We start from the raw sequence: 20,794 nt of genomic DNA, 5'->3' as shown, positions 1-20,794 counted from the left end.
ACAAGAACTAGGACCTTGAGTTGCAGCTTGGCGTCACTCAGTTGAAGCAGGGGAGACTGGCGAGGGCTGGCGAGTTAGGGGCTTGGACAGCGGGGCACAGTGAGGGTTTATACAAGCTCAGGACAGTTCCAGAGAGCCCTCTGGCTGCAGCATAGAGGCTGGGGGCAGGGACCCATTGGGGGGCTGTTGGGATTTCCCAGGTGGGAAAGGTGCTGGCCTGGTTCAGGACTGTGGTAGCAAAGATCATGAGTGGGATAGATTTAGCAAGTAGTGATGAGGGGAAATGGGCAGGATTTGATTATGGATTGGATGTCTGTGGGGTGAGGGAGAGGGAGGAAGGAGCCTGTCTAGGTTTCCAGTGGGTGACATAGGACACAAGAGCCCAAGTCGAAGGGGGCGGTGGTGGGCGGCGGCCATGGCAGGTCTCCCACTGGATAGAAGATCTGCACTGAATGGTGGGATCTGGGGGGCTGCCAGTGTCTGGATTGTTGAAGCAATGGGTGTGGGTGTGTGATCTCAAGGCCAAGGGCAGACCCCAGGGGACGGCATTAAAGAGCGGACTCTGGAGCGGCTGCAGTTAGGTTAATGACACAGATGCCAGAGTGCCAGCCCAGGTTCCAGTCCCGGCTCCACCACTTTTCCTAACTGGCCAACGGCAGGCAGCTCTCCCCTGAAAACCTCAGGTGTAAGACCTCCTTCACAACCACCAACCAGGACTCCATGCATTCGTCCATTTAAAATATGTGCTGGGTGCTTCTGTAAGTTAGCTCTTGGGGGGATGGAGGCCCAGAAGGAGTGGGAGGGAGATGGGAAGTGACCCTGAGGCCAATGCGGCCCACACCTGGGAGATAGGGGACCCCCACCAGGCCGGGTGCTGCAGAGCCCATGCCCCTCGGTGTCTGAAGTTTGGCAGTGAGGTGATGTCTGGCCCCTGGTGAGCATGGGGCTGGTTGAGGCCTGACTCCCAGTCAAGGGGTGAGTGGGAGGTGAGGAATGGAGACAGCTCTGGGCGGCTCTTCTCTTCAGGAGCTTGGCTGCAGAGGAGAGCAGGGAGGCCCACAGATTTCTAGGATGAATATTGAAGAAAAAATGGCTTTCTGAGACACACAGGTTGATGACAGGGGGCTTGGCCTCTGAGAGATAGGGGGGCAGTGGGAAATTGAGGTTGTTCATACCCGATGGTCCCAGTTTCTTCAGAAAACAGGAGACGTGTGTGAGAGGAGGAAGGTGGACTCTTGGGCATTCCAGAGAGAGGGCTTGTTAGGGAACAGCCAGCCCCTGAGCAGAGGGCTGGAGGAGCTGCCCTTGGTCCTGGTAGAGGTCATGCTCCCGAGGTGATGGCAGCTCATGACAGGTCCTGGGTTAGGGCCCTGTTGTCCAGGTGGGTACCAGGTGGCGGTTGTCTTTGAGGGGCGAGGGGCCATCTGGTGATTCTGGCAGGAGCTCTTGGCCCACTCGCTGGAAGCCATAGCCGTGGCCATTTGGGAAGTGGGCTTCCCTAAGTATGCCTGCCCCAGGAACAGGGGATGCTTCTAGGCTGGGTTCTCTTGACTTCCTACCTCTTTCTTGGCTACCTCAGCATGGGAAGGACTTTTGGCCCACAGCCTCTCTTTCCTTGCAGAGAGTAATCCTTCCCTGGTTGGGGAGTCTACCCTGGTACCGGCCTGGTGACTGTAGTTTGGTCCGCTGCTTCCGGTCCCTCGGGCTGCCCTGCCACAGCACTTGGGCGGTGCGGTGTAGAGGGAGGATGTGCGTCCGGGGCGGCTGACGTGCCCTCGTTTGCTGCTGAGTCAGCAGTCCTGCCCTAGGAGTGGTGCTCCTGCAGATACAAGTGGGTCTAAGAGTCCAGTGTGACGCCTTGGCGGAGAAGAGGTGCTCTCATGGAGCCTCTCGGGAGGCTCCCGGGCACTTGTCCCCAGGGCCCAGACCCCTTCCTGGGGACTTTGTGATTCGAGCTGAGGGGCAGCGAGCTGCCTCCATGCACGGGGAGCACCTTCCCGCCTCTTCAGTCCGCGGAGAAGCTGGTGTTTTCTGGCCTCATCCTGCTGGAGCCTGCGGGGGGGCAGGATGTTAGGACCAGGTCAGCGTCAGCTGTGGTGCCAGGAGCCACCGTGGAGAGAAAGGTGGGGTGGTGCTCTGACTCACGGCCCTGCTGCAGCTCGCTGGCTCGGCTGGGTGGAGACCATGCTGAGCCCTATTCCCGTCTCACCCCAGAGAGCTCCGAGCTTCCGGCTGAGTCACAGGGAAGGGGAGAAGCTCTAGCTGAGGCTGGGGGCTGACTTGTTCCCGCATCACTTCCTGCGGAGAGCCCCAGGCCCCAGGGCTGGGGGAGCGGGGCCCTGCAGGTTGCTGTGACGCGCCCTCTCCAAGGAGGCAGCCCCAGGCCAGCCCCTGTGCTACCTTCCTGGAGCCCCGGGGGAGCCACCACCAGCTCAGGCCTGCCCAGGGTGGACAGAAAGGTTTCATCTGCCCAGGAGAACCGGCCACAGCCTCAGGCAGACCAGTTTTCTCCCTACTGGACTAACCCGCTGGGTAGAGGATGTGGAGGATGTGTGAGCAGCACAGGCCGCCCAGGAGAGCACACACGACGCTCTCTCTGCCACACACAGAGCAGCCTAGAAGCTAAGGCTGCCTCTGAGGTGTGCTAACACTCACAGGGAATGGAGTGCACCAACAACCCTCCCAGTCACCTCTCCATGAAAAGCAACCCAGAGCAAACACACAAGCATGGACAAGCCTTGTGGTAGGGTGCACAGACACACACACACACAGACACACACACACCCCAGCAAGCTCAGGCAGGGCCCACACAGACGTCTGTATAGTGACTCTGGAGGTGACCGCAGGCACCTGGGCAGGAATGCCACGCAGAACGCCACGGAGCAGAATCCCGCTCAGGCACACGGCACGTCCTGTGACACCCATCCGGCTTCAGAACTGATGCGCTCTGGCCGTGAGACCCCCCGTGTGACCAGCTGCAGACCTGGGTTAGGCATTGCCCTGCGTGAGTTTTTTTAACCCTGAGGACGAGGGAGGCCCAGCGCTTCCAAGCCCTGCTCTTCTGGCAGCCCTCGCTGATCTGGATTTTCCTGCAGGGCTTTTGGATTTTGTTTTTGATCCACTCAAGTGTTGATCGCGTGCCAGACACCATGCCGACACTCGGCTAACGTGTGCACAGCTGTTCTGAGTGAAGCTCTCGGTAAATGTGGGTTATTAAGTACGTTGTTATTTACATACATAATCTAATTTCTTCTCATAACAACCCTATGAGGAAAGGTGCTATTATCCCCATTTCACAGTTAAGGAAAGTGAGGCTCCAAGATGTTAAGTGGCTTGTCCTGGTGGCAGACATGGCTAAGTGACAGAGGCAGCGTTTGAACCCAGGCCTCTGACCCCTGAGCCTGTACTCTTAATCTCTGTCTCGTCAAGACTCCCAGTTGGGGGGCGCCTGGGTGGCACAGCGGTTGGGCGTCTGCCTTCGGCTCAGGGCGTGATCCTGGCGTTATGGGATCGAGCCCCACGTCAGGCTCCTCCGCTATGAGCCTGCTTCTTCCTCTCCCACTCCCCCTGCTTGTGTTCCCTCTCTCACTGGCTGTCTCTATCTCTGTCGAATAAATAAATAAAATCTTTAAAAAAAAAAAAAAAAAGACTCCCAGTTGGGAAGCCAGCCCCATGGCCCAGCCCTGGTGAGGTCCACTGGGCCAGGGGACCACGGGGGAGCAAGGCCTTCAGGACACCACGGCTTTGATCTGAGAGGCTCAGGGCAGGGGGACAAAGGACGAGAACGTGCAGAAGGGGAATGCGTGGTATTGGGCCCCTCGCCCACCTCTGTCCTATTGCCATTTCCTTGACTGTACTCCCAGTATGACTGGAGGAGGTGCGGCCGGGCGGGGTCGTCAGTCACCGGCGCCCTGGCTGTCCTTCCAAGCTGGCCTCGCTCTGTCTACATGACCTTTGGCAGTTTTCCACTTCCTCCCAGGCCTGAGTAGGGCTGAGCTGCCGCCTGGATGGCAGTTTATCTCTGACCTTCGGCGTTTCTGTGTCTGGATGGATTGTGAGTGCGACCTCCTGCCTAGACTTCCAGCCCGCCCTGGGGAGATGCCTCTCCTGTGCGGGCAGATAAGCGTTGGCAAATTTGAGCCACGGACCTTGCCTTCTGAGAACCGCAAAGGAGATGTGGAAGATGTTTGCCCGAGTCTCCCGGACTCTTCCTCATGAGGCCACTGGGAGTTCTATTTTCCTCATTGTCCCCATGATGTGTGTGAGACTGCTAAAAGTCAGTGACCCGGCACCTGCACCGCCGTCCAGAGGACTTGCATGGTGCTCCTCACGGGTGGTCGGTGGGCCTCCCTCTTCACAATCACCTGGGAGCTCATAAAATCGCACATGGTCAGGCCATCCTAGGTCCGCGGTGGCAGCATCTGTAGGGCAGGCCTGGACCTGGAGGTCAGGCCTTTCGGGCGATTTTGCTGCGTCCTGCAGTTGGCTGCCCAGGGGTTCTTCGGGAAGGAGACCTCTTAAGCCAGCCTGCCACCAGAGCTTCTTTTGTGCTGTGGGACTTTGTATAAGTGGCCTGGTCTCTCTAAAGTTTGGTTTCTTCCTTTGTAAACTGGGGATAACCACAGTGCGTACCTCGCAGGGCTGTCATTGGCCTGTGGGGGTTAATGTCTGCACATGTGCCCCACTGCGCCCTCCCGGGTGTGGACCTGTGCTGGCCAACAGGAGGGGCCTCTGCAGGGGGTGACTTCCTAGGAGCAGAGCATGAAAAGGTCAGGCTGTTCCAAAAGGTCATCGGCACATAGTGCAAGCAACACGATTGGGCCCCATTGTGTTTGGAAATTTCGTGGTTGGGTGAAGTGGGGGATTAGTCCTAGAAACTTTTTTTGGGCTTCCCAGCGTGTAGAGTGCGGGTAAGTGGTGAGGAGTCGGGAACTGGGGTCAGAAGACCTAGAGTCTCATGCAGTTCTGGGCTTTACAGTTCCAAGACAGGCCTCGACTGCTCCGGAGCATAGCTGCCCTACGGTTTCAGTACCAGAGTTTGGGGTCCAGATGTGAGGGGTGACTTTCCCCATGAATTCCCAGTGCCCCCTCCCCCCCACTTCCAACTTTGCTCCTAGAGCATCGCAAAACTCCCAGCTACAGAGCCACACCCATTCTCCCATCGATTCCTGCACCGGTCACCTTGCGTCCTCACCTTCCCTCACCGGGAGACATTGTGAAGAGCGGCCTTGGGAGCTCTGTCATCCTGTTTGCTGGCGGGATGCTCTCCATCCCATGTCCCCTCGGCTTTGCTAGGACGTACCACCTGAGGGCTCCCTTCATCATTAGTGGCTAGACAAAAAGCTTAGCTTCTCCAGAATGGCTGCCAGGTGTTCCTCATCTTGGACAGTGAGAACAAGGTCACTTTGTTTCCCTTTTCTCCTCAGCCACCAGGAGGCTCGGCATTAAATGCACAACCCATCTCTAGTAGCTGTGTGAAGATCTCTTCTGACCTGCTCATGTGAACATGCCCTTACTCTCCAGTTTAGGTGTTTTCCTTGAATTTGTGTTTGGTGCCTTTTTTTTCCCCCCTCTGTTCTTGATTTTAGTGTTTACGTTTCACTACGCTCTTTTCTTTGTTTTCTCGCCCTTTGTGGAACCAGGCTGGGGGTACGTAAAAACACTCACCACGTAACAGCACACGAAGCCGTCTTCACAGGGGCTTCGTTGGCATGTTCTGCTTTTGGTGCCTCAGCTTCATGAGACCGAGTCTGTTTGCCTGGTCATAATCGGTCGGTCAGATAGGAGATACCTGAGGCCGGGCAGGGCGGCTCATTTCTGCTTGTTTTTCATTTCTTATCAGCTGCTTCGAATTTTTTAAATAATTTCTCTTCAAACCCATTAGTCACTCAAGGCACAAACGTACCCTGGTTGGTTAGGTATATGCGTTTCTTTCTTTTTTTTCTTCTATTTCTTTCACATTACACAAGAGAAACCTGCTAATTATAGAATCCAAACATGACAAGTAAAAAGGAAAAAAAAAATTACCTATACTCCCACCAGGGATACCAGTTTTCAGCATTTTGTGATTCATCCTCCTGGATTTTTCCCCCTTTCTTTTTTTTTTTCCCCTTCTTTTTCTGTTTATACTTTTCCCACAAAAAATAAGATCTAACTAGACATACTGTTTTATAACTGTCATCGTCACTTGGTGGTAGATAATTAAAAATCTTCCCTGTTATTATGTATTTTATAAGAATGAAAGGTATTTCAGGTTTGTATCCAGGATACATGCACATAATTCGTTTTTAAGCGTGGAAGTACTTACTGTGAAAAGTGACCAATGCCTCCGTCATCCCCAGCCCCAGGCCTGGTTAAGGGGACGACTTTTAAATCAGTTAGACTTTTGTTAATACAGTGGTTTCCTCCATTTGCTTCAGTAAAATGCTTTCACCACTCTTTCTTGGCTTACCTGATTTACTGCTTTGCTACTGAGAAAAAGAAGGCTTTCCATCACTTCCATCAGCCTTCCCCGCCTCCTGCAAACATTTTTGTACCGCTATATTGGGTTGCCTCTGTAATTTATTCCTGAGGGGCGCCCGGCTGGCTCGGTCCATAGAGCATGTGACTCTTTTTTTTTTTTGAATTTATTTATTCGACAGAGATAGAGACAGCCAGAGAGAGGGAACACAAGCAGGGGGAGTGGGAGAGGAAGAAGCAGGCTTATAGCAGAAGAGCCTGATGTGGGGCTCGATCCCATAACGTCGGGATCACGCCCTGAGCTGAAGGCAGCCGCTTAACCGCTGTGCCACCCAGGCGCCCCAAGCATGTGACTCTTGATCTTGGGGTCATGAGTTCAAGCCCCATGTTGGGGGTAGAGGTTACCAAAAAAATAAAGAAACTTAAAAAAAATTTTTTTTATACTTAAACCTCAGTTTCTTATTCCATTAACCATTGACAATATCTCGTGGCCCTCTTTGCTGTCCCGAAGAGATAGAGACTCCCATTTTTTTCTGTAACAACCCTGGTACCCAGCATCACGGCATCTCTGTGTTGTACAGTCAGGTTCCTGAGGTCAAGGTTGGTAACAGTGTGCATTCTGTTCTATAACCGTAAATCCTCCGCCAGTGACTGTGAGCTGGTGGGAAGAGGTAAAGACCAGGGCCCCAAGTTTGCTTCCCTCGGCCATCGTAAATCGTTTGCTGCAGGACCGGGGTGGGGTGGGCTGTCCTTACAGGTCCTTCTCCTTGGATCTGATGCCACTCGGAGGAGGCTGTTAAATGTCCGCTCCTTTCTTTTATTCTATTACATGTTCAAAACCCATCACTTAATATTTTGCTTCATTTTTGACCATGCCTCTCTTGATTTTGCTTGTTTTTCTGGTGTTTCTAATACAACATCATTTTTAGCGGCTGCATCATATCCCACTGAGTGTGGTGTTAATGATGTCCTTTCATCTAGTCCCCTACGGTTGGACACTTAGGTTGCTGCCAATTTTTCACTAATGTGAATGGTGCTGTAATAGATGTTCTTTTACATTCATCTTTGTGCGTGTGTTTCTTACATAATGTTTGAGAGTCTAGGAATGCTGTTCCCCTTTCAGCCTAATGTGCCCATCACCAGCTCCTTGCCATGTGCTGCTTTGCTCACTTCCCTTCCCTCAGATCGGCCCATCCTCGAGGTTGGTAGAAGTTTCTCGTGGGAGGCATGGCCCCCAGGTAATGTCCGTCTTCCTCCCTCCAGGCTCCAAAGAGCGGCCGTTCCTCAGATTTGGAGCGGAAAACGTCTCCAACTACACAGCCCTTTTGCTGAGCAGGGATGGCAAGACTCTGTATGTGGGTGCCCGAGAGGCCCTCTTTGCTCTGAATAGCAGCGCCAGCTTCCTGCCTGGCGGGACGTACCAGGAGGTGAGATGACTCCTGGGTCTGGCTAGGCTGGGCAGAGGATCGCAGGGGGCGGAATGGACGGAAAGATGGACCTTCTGGGTGTGAAGATGCTGCAAATGGGAGAGGAGGGACCGGGCACCCCCTCCATTCTCACCTGCACGCTCCCCTCCTCTTGTTCTGCAGCTGCTGTGGAGTGCAGATGCCGAGAGGAAACAGCAGTGCAGCTTCAAGGGCAAGGACCCACAGGTGAGCTAGCCGCTGGAGGCCACCCGGGCCGAAGGAGGGGTGGAGAGCGGTGCGCCGGGCCCAGCATGGAGGCAGCTTTGGGAAAAGGGGCTTAGGCTTCAGAGATGGCCACACCTGGCTTTGGCCCTTTACTTAGCTATCTCTGTGACCCGGGACATGTAGATTGGCCTCTCTGAGCCTTGGTGTCCCCACCTGTAAAATGGGGATGATGCTGCCTCTCTTACAGGACTTGCCAGGAGGCTTCAGTGAGCTAGTACGTGTAGGGCACCTGCCTAATCAGAACCGAATAAAGTCGGCTTCCAGCAAGAGCAGTGACTGGTATCCCTCTGCGGATGGGCTGAGGGAGCAGGTCTGACCCATCCTGGGGTGGTTTTGGCCAGACCACTGGGCATGGGGGTCTGGTCCAGCCCGGGGTTCTCCTGGAGGACTCCGCACTATTCCTGGAGACCTCTTGTCCTGTGTGTAGCAGGAGGTGGCTGAGGTGAAGGACAAAGAGCCCCAAACTTGAGTTCAGACACAGATTCAAGTCCTGACTGCCCCCGACGACTTTTAATGGACAAATGGTTATTAAGCACATACTCTGGGCCCGAGTCCTTTTAGACACTGGCAATACGATTATGAAAAAGAAGAAAGAACAACAGGCAGAATGCAGCCACTGGAACAGGTAGTCAGGCCACACCTTGTAAGAAAGTGACATTTGCATCAGGACTACACGTTGCTGAGGGAGTTGGCTTTGGGATTCCTGGAGAACGGGCAGGACTGGACTTACTCTGAGCGAGGTGTTTGGGGAACCACCAGCGTGCTGGACAGGGGACTGCTGTGGTTGGCATGTGTTTAAAAAGGGTCACTTTGGCTGCTGTGGTGGAGAGTGGCCTCTGTGAGGCAGGGGCAGAGGGAGGGAGCCCAGTGAGGGGGACCAGACGGGTGTGACACCAGTAAAGGGAGTGAGAAATGGTCAGATTCCGGATGTAGTTTAAAGATGGGCCCACCAGGACTTCCTGATGGGAGATCGGGGGTGGGGGGGGGAGTCTGAGAGAGGAGTTGGGGCTGACCGCGAGTTTTGGGGCCTGAGCAGCTGAAAGGGGAAAGGTCTTGGAGGATAAAGTGTTTGGGGAACAGTCAGATGCTTTGTTGGAGACACTTGCAGAGGCGATCATGAGTCTGGAGTCCGGGGTCCTGCTCTGGGCTGTGGCTTACCTCACCAGGCAGGTATGGAGGACCAGAGGTTTTCACTGAGGTTCCAAAAAAGACCTCCGGGGGCCAAGTCACCCCAAGGGGGAGGGCTTCTGTGCCTTCACTCCCAGACTGAAGAGAAGTTTACCCAACGCAGAACTGGCCGAGCCCCCAGGTTCCCTTGCAGCACACACACTACATGGACCTGTCTGCTCTGCCCCAGGACCCTGCTGGATTCTCATCTGCACTGGGGTTTGAGGATCGCCAGAGAGCAGAAGCTTGCCCCGCACACCCCGCACATGCCGGTGGTGAGGGCCTGGTGGCGCCCCCTGGTGGCGTGCTTGGGCCTGACCTCCTCTTCCCTCCTTCCCCAGCGCGACTGTCAGAACTACGTCAAGATCCTCCTGCCGCTGAACAGCACCCACCTGTTCGCCTGCGGCACAGCGGCCTTCAGCCCCCTGTGCACCTACGTCGTGAGTGCCCCTCCCTGCCCGGGCTCGCTTGTGGCTGGCCTGGGAGCCGCCGCTCTCTCTGCGTCGGGAGCTGTCGCCCAGCCCCGGTGCCTGGTCCAGGGCCGGGCCCAGGGCGAAGAAGTTTTGGGGGAGCAGTGGGTCTGAGAGCCCTGAGGCCCAGCCCCGTACAGGATCAGGAAACACCAGGAGGCCTCTTCTGTCCTCCAGGAGGAACAGTTTGGCTAACTGCTTTTCTCTCTCTCCTTTTAAATTGACATAGCTCTTACGTTTTTTCCTGTCCACCTGGATTTAAGAAAATCCAGAAAGTACAGAAAAGTACACACAAAAATCATTTACAATGTAAAGACGCAGTGTGGCATCACGACAAAGAGCAGAGACTCCAGCCAGGCTGCCTCAGTTCCGACCCCGTGGGTCCTGTGACCTTGGGCAAGTCCCGTGCCCTCTCAGTGAGCGTCCCCATCTGTTCAGTGGGCATGATAAGACCCTTCTCAGAGTTGTTACGTGAGCTAAGTCTATCCCCGGAAGGCTTTTAGGAGTGTGGTAGGCAACAACTAAACGTTGACTGTTAGCGTCAGAATCCTACTGCCGCACCACAGGTGATTAGAATGTTCCTTGGTAATCTGTTTTCTTTTTTTGTTGTACGTGTAAATATATAGGTGTTTATATTATTAAAAGACTATTTACAAACGGGAGTTCTACTGCAGTGCAGGTAGAACTTAGGGTCCCTGTTCACGGGGAATCGTGATCTCTTTCCCTGTGTGTAGGCAGACCCCCGTCTGTTCTGGGTACTCTGCAGTAAGGAAGGCACCCTTGTTTACTCGGCCAGCCTCCCGGTGATGGGACCTGGACCCTGCCTTCGTGTCTTCCTGATTTTAAATGGAACTCTTCCCTGGCTTTGGCTTGCCCCTCCGGTGTCTGTGTAGCTACCACTGGGAAGGGGCCACGAGGGGGTCCAGGCTCCCCACCCTGGCCTGTGCGTAAGCCCGGCCTCTCTCTCCCTCCCCCAGGGGGACGAGGGCGGCGAGCGGGTCCTGCAGCAGCGCTGGACGTCCTTCCTGAAGGCCCAGCTGCTGTGCTCGCGGCCGGACGACGGCTTCCCGTTCAATGTGCTGCAGGACGTCTTCACGTTGAGCCCCAGCCCGCAGGACTGGCATGACACCCTGTTCTACGGTGTTTTCACATCCCAGTGGTATGGCCCCCAGGACCTAACTGGAGATGGGAGGGTGGGGGATGACCGGAACTGGGCCCAAGAGCTGGCCGCATCCCACGCCCAGGGCTCCTGGGTTCATCCAGCCATTTCCTTTGTAGGCACAGGGGGACCACCGAGGGCTCTGCCGTCTGCGTCTTTACCATGAAGGATGTGCAGAATGCCTTCAATGGCCTCTACAAGGAGGTGAACCGTGAGACACAGCAGTGGTATACGGTGACCCACGCAGTGCCCACACCCCGGCCTGGAGCGGTGAGTAGTGGGTGCTGACGAGCTGGCGCCCCACAGCCTGCTGGCTTCTCGAGTCTGTTTTCTTATCAAGTGGGGACCAAAGCCCAGGCCTGCTTGTCTTACTGGGTTGGATGTGGCTATAAATGTTGGAATGCCTGGAACCTGCCTCAGGGTGAGCCAGTGTGCTCCCATCCAGACACTTAAGTGTGTGCTTTTGTCATTGTCCTTTCGCTTGTGCCTCTCCCCTACTCAGCTGTGGGCTCCTTATCTAGTGATTGGGTGAGTGGCCCAGCCATGGGGACACCGTCCTTCGGTTCTTCCAGCCTCAGAGGCTCCCTCCCAAAGCAGACCTTGAAACAAGGATATGAGTGTCAGCAGTTGATATGGGAGGTGACTCCAGGAAGCACCATGAGGGAACAGGAAAGTGAGAGGGGGGAGCAGAGCCAAGGAAGTGTCACTGTTCCCGTCATGGGCTGTCCCCATCATGGGCACCTGGGCCTCAGTTCCCTGGGGCCCCGAGAGGGTACCTTCTGACCCCCACACTAGGAAACCTGGCCGGCCAGGGCTTCCTTTGAGCACTGGTGAAAGGAGCAGGAAGGGTGGTTGTGCTTCTTGAAGCCTGGGTGAGGGTGAGGGGCCTGGGCAGGAAGGGGAACTGGCCCTGCCAGCCAGGGCCCTCGGGTGCCCCTCACCCAGGCTCTGCCCTTGGGCCTCCACATCAGTGAGTTGGCCGCATGCAGAACCACAAGTGATGTGCCGTGGCTTCCGAGCGGTGGGCAGATAGCCCTCTTGTCCACCGGGGAGGCCGTACCGGCAGTCCTGGCTGCGTCTCCAGGCGTCCCCTCCCGCGTGCGGCCCTCCGCGACTCTCCGTCTCACACCGCCGCCTCCTCCTCCAGTGCATCACCAACAGTGCCCGGGAGAGGAGGATCAGCTCATCCCTGCAGCTCCCAGACCGCGTGCTGAACTTCCTCAAGGACCACTTCCTGATGGACGGGCAGGTCCGCAGCCAGCTACTGCTCTTGCAGCCCCGGGCCCGCTACCAGCGAGTGGCCGTCCACCGTGTGCGTGGCCTGCACCGCACCTACGACGTGCTCTTCCTGGGCACTGGTGAGTGCTGGCCGCAGGGCAGGTTCAGGGGCCAGGAGCCCCGGCTGTTGGGAGATGGGCCTGAGTGCCGTCCGTGTTCCAGGTGATGGCCGGCTGCACAAGGCAGTGGACGTGGGCTCCAGGGTGCACATCATTGAGGAGCTCCAGATCTTCCCACCGGGACAGCCCGTGCAGAGCCTGCTTCTGGACACCGGCAAGGTGAGCGGGAGGAGGAGCCTGAGGGAGTGCGCCTGGGTGCCCCTCTCCTCTTGACAAGCACCCTGGCACCACCAGGATGGAAAGATCAGGCTCGTGGCATAAGCCAGCAGAAAGTGGGGTGCCCGGGAGCACGAGAGGAGGCTCCTTGGGGAGTGGCCGGCTGCGGCTGTGGGCGGTGGCCCTGGCTGCCCGCACTCGCCTCTCATCGCCGTGTCTGTGTCCACACAGGGGCTGCTCTATGCCGCCTCCTACTCCAGTGTGGTCCAGGTGCCCGTCGCCAACTGCAGCCTCTACCAGAGCTGCGGGGACTGCGTGCTCGCCCGGGACCCCTACTGTGCTTGGAGCCGTTCCAGATGCAGACACATCAGCCTCTACCAGCCTGAGACCGCCTCCAGGTGAGAGCTGCTGCTGGCCCTTCCCACCTGTCCATCCCTGTGCGTGGCCCCACAGCACCTTCCCTAGGCCCTCTGTAGAATCCCCAGGCGGCCGCCTCTGTGTCCACGGTCGGAAGTGCTCTGGTTCAGTCAGTAGATGATGTTTGCCTGACCCACCTGTAGAGCCGGGGACCTCATTTTGTACATTTGGTAAAGTGTGAAGTGTCCCAGTTCTGAAAAGCCTTGCAGGAGACTGGGGGTTGGCGCATGAACGTGTTTAAGAAAAAGTAAGAGCTGCTCGACAGTCCATTAACAAACGGGTTAAAAATCACTTTCGGAAGCACTAAATTGGGTTGGAAGATGTCTGTGTAGAAAACTTGAAAAGTAGAGATAAGTGTAAACTAAATGATCCCGAATCCCACCACCTAGAGAGTTGCGGTGAGATTTTGATATATGCCCTACCAGGTTTTTCTATATATATGTGAAATAAACAAAAATAGATGTATTTTAAATAAAAATGGACTCTGTCCCACTTGTAGTGTCCTTGCTTCACACTCAGGGAGCCCTGGTGCCAGTTTTATATTTCAGAGAATCTCATTTGAGCACGTGTGTGCCCCCGGAAGGACTCGCCCAAACTGCCACCTGTCACGATCACCACCAGCTGGTAGATTGTGTGTGACTCCTGTAGTGTCTTCAGCGTTTGTACTTAGTTGAGTTTAGGTTTTGTGAGTGTCTCACAAATTATTATTTTTTTTTAAAGATTTTTTTAATGTATTTATTTGACAGAGATAGAGACAGCTAGCGAGAGAGGGAACACAAGCAGGGGGAGTGGGAGAGGAAGAAGCAGGCTCCTAACAGAGGAGCCTGATGTGGGGCTCGAACCCATAACGCTGGGATCACGCCCTGAGCCGAAGGCAGACGCTTAACCGTTGTGCCACACAGGCGCCCCTCACAAATTACTTTTATTCTTGATGATGTTTTATTAAACATGCCGGTGCACGTGCATTGCTTTAAAAGAGACAAGAGATGCGAGTATAGACCCAGCTGTCCTTCCAGACTTTTTCTCAAGGTCCATATTGCTTCTGTAATGCAGGGAAGTGTTATAGTAACTTGTTTTGAAATAAATACTGTGTAAACAGAGGAGATGCTGACTCAGACCCTGCAGGCATGGGGACTCACCCTGGGGAAGCCACCTGCCTTTTACTCCATCTTCGGGCCGGCGGTCCCTGAGCCCCAGGCCCTCGTGGGGCTGCAGGGCCGGAGAAGGGTCTGTGCCGCACTGGGGGTGGGGCCATGTGGGCGCATGGTTTCCGGGCCTCTCTCTGATTCTCTGGTCCTCAGGCCATGGATCCAGGACATTGAGGGGGCTAACACCATGGATCTCTGCAATGCTTCCTCACCCGGGTCTCGGTCTTCTGTACTAACAGGTAAGTCGCCCTCTGAAGGGGTGGAGCTGAAGTGGGGGCCGGGTCTGCTGAGAAAGCCCTGCAGGGGTGGGTGTAAATGCCTGTCCTCATGTCCTCGTCCCAGACCTAGAGTCCCCAGAGTGGCGCATCATGGCACAAGGAGTACAGTCCCGCGAGAGGTGGGGCGAGTCTGGGGCTACTGGGGATGCTGGTTCCCCACTTACCCAGTGCCTCTTCTGTCTGTAGGCGAGAAGCAGTGTGAGCAAGTCTACTTCCAGCCCAACACGGTGAACACCTTGGCCTGCCCCCTGCTCTCCAACCTGGCCACCCGGCTCTGGCTGCACAATGATCTCCCCGTCAATGCCTCAGCCTCCTGCCGTGTGTTGCCCACTGGGGACCTGCTGCTGGTGGGCAGCCAGCAGGAACTGGGGGTGTTCCAGTGCTGGTCACTGGAGGAGGGCTTCCGGCAGCTGGTGGCCTGTTACGACCCGAAGGTGGTAGAGGACGTGGTACCAGACCGAGCAGACCGAAGCGGCAGCGTGCCTGTCATTATCAGCACGTCTCGGGTGAGCGCACCGGCCGGCAGCAAGGCCAGCTGGGGTGTAGACAAGTCGTACTGGACCGAGTTCCTGGTGATGTGCGTGCTGTTCGTGTTCGCCGTGGTGCTCCTCATTTTATTCTTCCTGTACCGGCACCGGGCTGGCATGAAAGTCTTCCTGAAGCAGGGGGAGTGTGCCAGTGTGCACCCCAAGACCCGCCCTGTGGTGCTGCCCCCTGAGACCCGGCCGCTGAATGGCGTAGGCCCCCCTAGCACCCCACTCGACCACCGAGGCTACCAGGCCCTGTCAGATAGCTCCCCGGCGCCCCGCGTCTTCACCGAGTCAGAGAAGAGGCCGCTCAGCATCCAGGACAGCTTTGTGGAGGTGTCCCCGGTGTGCCCCCGGCCCCGGGTCCGCCTGGGCTCTGAGATCCGGGACTCCGTGGTGTGAGCGCACCGGTAGAGGAGTCCACCTTGGCTTCAGAGGCCGTGAGTGCTCAGAGGGGGCCGGCCGGACCTCTGTGTCTCGTGGACCACCACCGTGGCGCCCAGCCCTCGGGGATGGGGCCCGCTGGCCTGCTGCTCTGCCGCTGAGTAGCGAGGCCCCCTCCAACCGACAGCCATGACTCGAGAGGGCCTGGCTGCAGGTGGGGGCCTGCCTGGCTGGGCAGAACAGTGCTCCCTGTGTGAAACTGAGCCCTTTGTTTAAAAAAAAATGAAAATGTGAAGCGAGAAGAATGAGACATCACAGTACTTCATGCACACCAACAGCCCCGCCGCGGGGCGTGGTGGGCTCGCCGAGTGGTTGTTTGAGACAGAGCTGGCAGTCCCCACCAGCTGGCCTTTTCCACCTTCTGCCTTATCCCACTGCCACCGGCTGCCCCTTGGCCCCGCAGAAGCAGAGGCCGGCTCGGGCTCCGTGGGTCCTCCCTTGCCGGTTGGCCAGCTTGTTACAGCCATCATCCCGTCACCTCAGGGACTGGAGGGCCACACTGCCACCACAGCCCTCACAAGGCGTTGGGCTCACACTCACCTGCTGGACCTTTCCAGCCTGTCGCATTAAGCCACGTGCGACGGGCAGCGTGAGCTCAGGAGACCGTTTTAGACGATGGACGCCTTTCTCTCCAAGTCAAGGAAGAGACTGTTGCCTTCCTTCCTCTATCCCAGCCTACGAACCTGTGTGTCCCTTTTCCCCATGTCCACCCCGGACTCCTCCCCAGAGCCCAACCCCCGGTTCAGCCCCTCCACCTTGCCTGCTCCCCCTTTAAGGGAGACTGACACTGCCCAGCACAGGAGCCCTGTGTTCATGTCAATTTTGTTATTATTTTTTTTTAATAAGAGGCACTTTACTTTTTTTTTTTTTAATAAAATCTAAATAGAAACTGAATCATGGCCCTTCCTCTCAAAGAACTGTTAACTTTTTGAGGTTGGTCCAGTTCTCTGTGTTTTGGGGAGTTCTGAGCTTCCACTTTGCAGGGGCTAGTGGGCCAGACCCACGCTGGCCTGGCCGACTCCCATCTCCCAGTGGAGTGTGGTCCTTAAGGTGGGGAGTTTAATGCACTGATGGGAGGGGCAAGGAATTCATTCATTTTCCCTGAACCCCTTTACTCTGCACCTCCCCCAGTTCAGATCAGGGTAGGAGCACAGGGGATCAGGGGTTTTGTCTTTTTTTTTTTTTTTAATTTAAAAAATGTTTTTTTAAATGATCATACAGTGAAATTGGCAGTTTTTCTTTTGGCACACAGTTGTCTAAATTTTCACATGTGTAGAAATTCTGTAAATACCACCACCATCAGGATATAGAGGAGTTCCATCTGTCACACTACCCTCTCATGAGGGGTGGGCCGGGTGGGCTACAGTCTGACTTCCTGCTGGCCCTTTAGATCTGTTCTTCCCAGTATGATTGAAAGCTCCTAAAAGTCCAGTCCTTCCTCATACCAGTGTTTCTAGTACCACGCAAAGGGTCAAAACGTCTAAACCTTTATTATAGATTAGTAGAACACAAACAGAGCGATGACAAAGACAGGAAGAGAGAGGCCCTGGCATGGAGGGCCTTCCCCTGCCTGGAGCAGGACCACACGGTGCCAGCTCTGGGCTAGGCCAGCTTGGCCGGCCCTGGCAACACAGGCGTGACCTCGGCCACAGCTCAGCAGAGGAAAGGCTCTCTGACGGGGTGCTTGCTGGGACACACGCTGTGGCTCCTGTCACAGGACAATCTTAAAGGAGCTGAACAGAGAAGAGTGGGTCGGGTTTTCTGCTGGAAGAGGAGGGGAGGGGCTAACCCCAAACTTGCCCACATCTCCCCTAAGACCCTTTGGAAGAGCTTCCTGAGGCCCTGAGAGGCACTGGGGCTTTCTCAGCCTGGCTGCCGCCTCCCATCCCGACACCCCAGACTCGGGTGCAGCAGATGGGGACCCAGAGGGAACCAGAACGCAGGGGGACTGCTACCGTCATACCTGGCGAAGTCCGGTGAACGGGAGATGACGTGTTGGAACTCTGACAGGTTGATGGTGCCATCCCTATCAATGTCAGACTCTTCCAGGATCTGGGGAAGGGAGAGTTTCAGGCCAAGTCCCAGCCCTTCCCTCCCGCTCTCTGACCCGGCCTGACTACTCACGTTGTCAATGAGCTGTTTCATCTCCGAAGCACTAAGCCGTGTGTCCTCGCCCTGTCCTGTGAGGCAGTTCACAAGGTGACTCAGGTCTTCACGGTTCAAGGTTCCATCATCATCAAAGTCTAGAGACAGACACAGGAAGCCAGAAAGAATGTGGTCAGGGTGAGCGCCAAGGCTCCACAGAAGGCCCGGCTCCCGAGCAGCACACCGCCACCAAGACTGTGTAAGGACAGGCCGTGTCCCACCGGGCTGCTCCTGGCTCTCACCGAAGATGCGGAAGGCATAGTGGGACTTGATGTCTGGAGTTGCTGTGTCACTGAACACACTGAGGAGGTCCAGGAAGTCCTCGAAACTCAGGCTGTCCCTGGCGGGGGATGTGGAGAAGACCCTGCCGATTCGCTCCTTGAAGGGGTTGGCCTAGGCAAGAGAGCCTTGTGTGAACGCCGCAGATGCAGCCCAGGTCACACACTCCTCAAACCCCACCAGGAACCGGAGGGAGCAGGTCACAGTAATCCCCCTATGAGCTCAGGCTCACAGTAGAGAAGGATCAGTCTGTTAGGGCCAGCATGGAGGGCTGGAGGACCAACTGGCTTGGGGAAGGAACAGGGATGGTTTCCTGTGAGTCAGTTTGACCCAAAGGCAGGTCTAGGGGCAGAGAAGGAAGATGAAAGCATCCTAAACAAAGAGAACAAGATGGGCTGGTTACTTTAAAGCACATGTACTTGAACCCTCACTGTGTTATATATAAGGACCAGGCCAGACCCTTTGCATAAAAATTTTCACAGCAGGGGTGCTCTGCGTGGCTCAGTCTGTTGTCGGACTCTTGATTTCCACTCAGGTCATGGTCTCAGGGTTGTGATCTCAGGGTTGTGAGATTGAGCCCCTCATCAGGCTCTGCATGGGGTCGGCTTGTCCCTCTCCCTGCCCCTCCCCCCACTCTCGCTCTCAAAATCTTTAAAAATTTTCACAGCAACCCTATGGGAGGCAATCAGCCTCTGGAATAGGGTTTCTCAAACTTTAATAAGGTAGCTCAACTCCTTTTATTCATTACTCTTTTTTAAAATTTATTTCTTTAAGATTTTATTTACTTATTTGACGGGAGAGAGAGAGAGAGAGGGAGCATAAGCAGGGGGAGTAGCAGGCAGAGGGAGAGGGAGAAGCAGGCTCCCTGCTGAGCAAGGAGCCCCATTTGGGGCTTGATCCCAAGACCCCGGGATCATGACCCAAGCCAAAGGCAGATGCTTAATCAACTGAGCCACCCAGGCGCCCCTCAACTCCTTTTATTTTATTTTTATTTTTTTAAAAGATTTTATTTATTTATTTGACAGAGATAGAGACAGCCAGCGAGAGAGGGAACACAAGCAGGGGAAGTGGGAGAGGAAGAAGCAGGCTCATAGCAGAGGAGCCTGATGTGGGGCTCGATCCCATACCGCCGGGATCACACCCTGAGCCAAAGGCAGATGCTTAACCGCTGTGCCACCCCAGGCGCCCCTCAACTCCTTTTAAAGGACAAAACTTCTTTGACTCTCCAAGAATATGTCCAAGAATCCCAGTTTGCAAAACACCACTTTAGTTTATTCCACTGGGTGATTTTGGGAAACCCTTTGTCCCCAGGAAATTAGGGCTAAATGGAGAGAAGACCAGAATGGGGACCACTGACCACATGATCTCAAGACGAACGGCAGAGGGAGGGTGGGGGACTGGCACCTTGAGCTCTGGAAGGCTGAGGATCTGCTCCAAGGACACTCGTATCTGCAGTGACTGCTCCACACTCCGGTGCTCTGGGGGAAGCAGCTCACAGAACCGCCTGTGGGCTCTGGCAGAAGAGGAACCTGTTAGCAAACCTTCCTGTGTGTATTACATCGCCACGCCTTGCCTTGTTACCCATTATAAACCAGGTGAGAAGCTAAGGCACATACATAGAACTTAGTCAGCAGGCATAAGCCAAAGGGAGACTACATACATATGTAGTCCCATTTGTAGAATCCCATGTCACAAGACTACAGGCTGAGAGTGCATTCATGTATTTACTGAGGGCCTATTGGGTGCCAGGCACTGTACTGGGCATTGGTTCTAGAAGGAGCCAGAAGTTGGCCCTGAGGAACAGGCAGAAAAGAGTAAAATTGAAATCTCTCTCCTATTTCACTCCAGGAATCTCCAGCTTCTCAAAGCCTCCCTCTTTTTAGCAACTACCCTAAACGATCTCTTCCTCAGCCCTCACCTCCTTCCCAGTGGGATTATTTTTGCCAAAGGAAGCCAAGGAGTCTCCTCACTCAAGTGCCTTGACCACAAAAAGCTGGCACGCGCCTAGGAAGGGGGTTCCAGACCGAGTTCAAATCCTCTTACTTGGAGTGTAGTCTTGGGCAAGTTACCAAACTTCTCTGAAACCTGTTTCATTGTCCGGTACCTCCCTCCTGAGGATTAAATTAGTAGTGTAGGCACTTCGCACAGTTCCTAGCGCACGGAGTGCTCAGTTAAGCGTTAACGGTTACTGTGTTAAGTCAGATCCAGATACCAGGAGCCAAGCTCCCGTTAGGCGAAGTCCGCGGAGAGCCCCGGCAGCCCCTGCCCGGCTGGGTCAGGAAGTTCGGTTACGCAGAAGCCAGCGGAGCGGAGGCCCCGGAGAGCCCAGCCCGGCCCGAGGCTGCGAGATGTCCCCCACCCGTGATGCGCAGCCGGGGCCCCGGAGCCGGCAGGGAGGGCGGGGCGGGCGGAGGACACCGCCCGGGGCTCGGGGCCCCGGCGCCAGCCCCAGCTCGGCCGCGGACCGCAGGCGGGCCCCCGTCCCTCCCTCTGGGGGGCCCTCAGTTTGCCCGTCTGTGGACAGAGCCCCCCGAAGCCGCCTCTAGAGGATCCGGGAGCTGAGGTTCGACATGTCACTTACAGGAGGATCTCCTGCTTGGTCAGGAACGTCAAGTCCTGGAAGGCAAAACGGGAGGGGTTCAAGAGACTCCCGGAGGCCGCGCCCGCTCTGCCGCCCGCCCCGGGACCCCGCTCCCCAGCGCAGGCCCGCGCGCAAACTCCCCGGGGACCGGCGTCCCGCGCACCTGGTACTCGGCCAGCAGCTCCTTGGACAGGCGACTGCCCGAGCCCCCCATCGTCGCGCCGCGCGCACAGCTCCGCCAACTTGTCTCGGGGCGCCGGGGCAAGTTTTTCACTTCCGCCCTCGGGCCGCGTCACCGCCCTGTCCCCGCGGCAATCGCTCCTGGGGCCACCGCCTCCGGGCCCGCCCCCTCCTTAAAGTGCCCAGGCGCTCCCTGCCCGGTTCCGCGGGCCAGCTCGCTGCTCCGGGCTGCCCGCGGCGAGCTGGAGGCGGGGCCCGGAGCGGAGCCGGACGCTCCAGGGCGGAGCCCAGGCCGC

At 56.0% G+C, this 20,794-nt stretch overlaps 2 protein-coding genes across 3 annotated transcripts in view; one reads left to right on the top strand and one right to left on the bottom strand.

Annotated features, from left to right (window-relative positions):
* The window catches only part of SEMA4B (semaphorin 4B), a 35,177-nt gene extending 18,979 nt beyond the window's left edge, over positions 1 to 16,198 (top strand). Inside the window, exons 4-13 of the mRNA XM_034668892.1 lie at positions 7,723 to 7,886; positions 8,049 to 8,111; positions 9,659 to 9,898; positions 10,681 to 10,946; positions 11,066 to 11,216; positions 12,094 to 12,304; positions 12,387 to 12,502; positions 12,731 to 12,897; positions 14,218 to 14,303; positions 14,529 to 16,198. Of these exons, the coding sequence (XP_034524783.1) occupies positions 7,723 to 7,886; positions 8,049 to 8,111; positions 9,659 to 9,898; positions 10,681 to 10,946; positions 11,066 to 11,216; positions 12,094 to 12,304; positions 12,387 to 12,502; positions 12,731 to 12,897; positions 14,218 to 14,303; positions 14,529 to 15,271 (2,207 nt within the window). The 3' untranslated portion in view covers positions 15,272 to 16,198. The remainder of the gene's footprint in view (positions 1 to 7,722; positions 7,887 to 8,048; positions 8,112 to 9,658; positions 9,899 to 10,680; positions 10,947 to 11,065; positions 11,217 to 12,093; positions 12,305 to 12,386; positions 12,503 to 12,730; positions 12,898 to 14,217; positions 14,304 to 14,528) is intronic.
* Positions 16,199 to 16,784: 586 nt separating this feature from the next.
* CIB1 (calcium and integrin binding 1) lies at positions 16,785 to 20,683 on the bottom strand. Of its 2 annotated transcripts, none has more exons than XM_034667866.1 (7): positions 20,482 to 20,683; positions 20,319 to 20,353; positions 19,142 to 19,250; positions 17,701 to 17,851; positions 17,438 to 17,556; positions 17,277 to 17,365; positions 16,785 to 17,077 (listed from the first exon to the last, which is right to left on the bottom strand). In XM_034667866.1, the coding sequence occupies exons 1-7, from the start codon at positions 20,530 to 20,532 to the stop codon at positions 17,038 to 17,040; spliced, it is 594 nt and encodes a 197-aa protein (XP_034523757.1). In that variant the 5' UTR covers positions 20,533 to 20,683; the 3' UTR covers positions 16,785 to 17,037. The 2 variants fall into 2 exon arrangements, with proteins under 2 accessions (XP_034523757.1, XP_034523758.1); XM_034667867.1 differs by having other exon boundaries at positions 16,785 to 17,046.
* Positions 20,684 to 20,794: the final 111 nt, after the last annotated feature.

The sequence above is a fragment of the Ailuropoda melanoleuca genome, chromosome 9 (assembly GCF_002007445.2).
Source record: "Ailuropoda melanoleuca isolate Jingjing chromosome 9, ASM200744v2, whole genome shotgun sequence".
Lineage (NCBI taxonomy): Eukaryota > Metazoa > Chordata > Mammalia > Carnivora > Ursidae > Ailuropoda > Ailuropoda melanoleuca.
The sequence above is the reverse complement of the archived record's forward strand: the minus strand, read 5'-3'. Positions and strand labels throughout refer to the sequence as shown.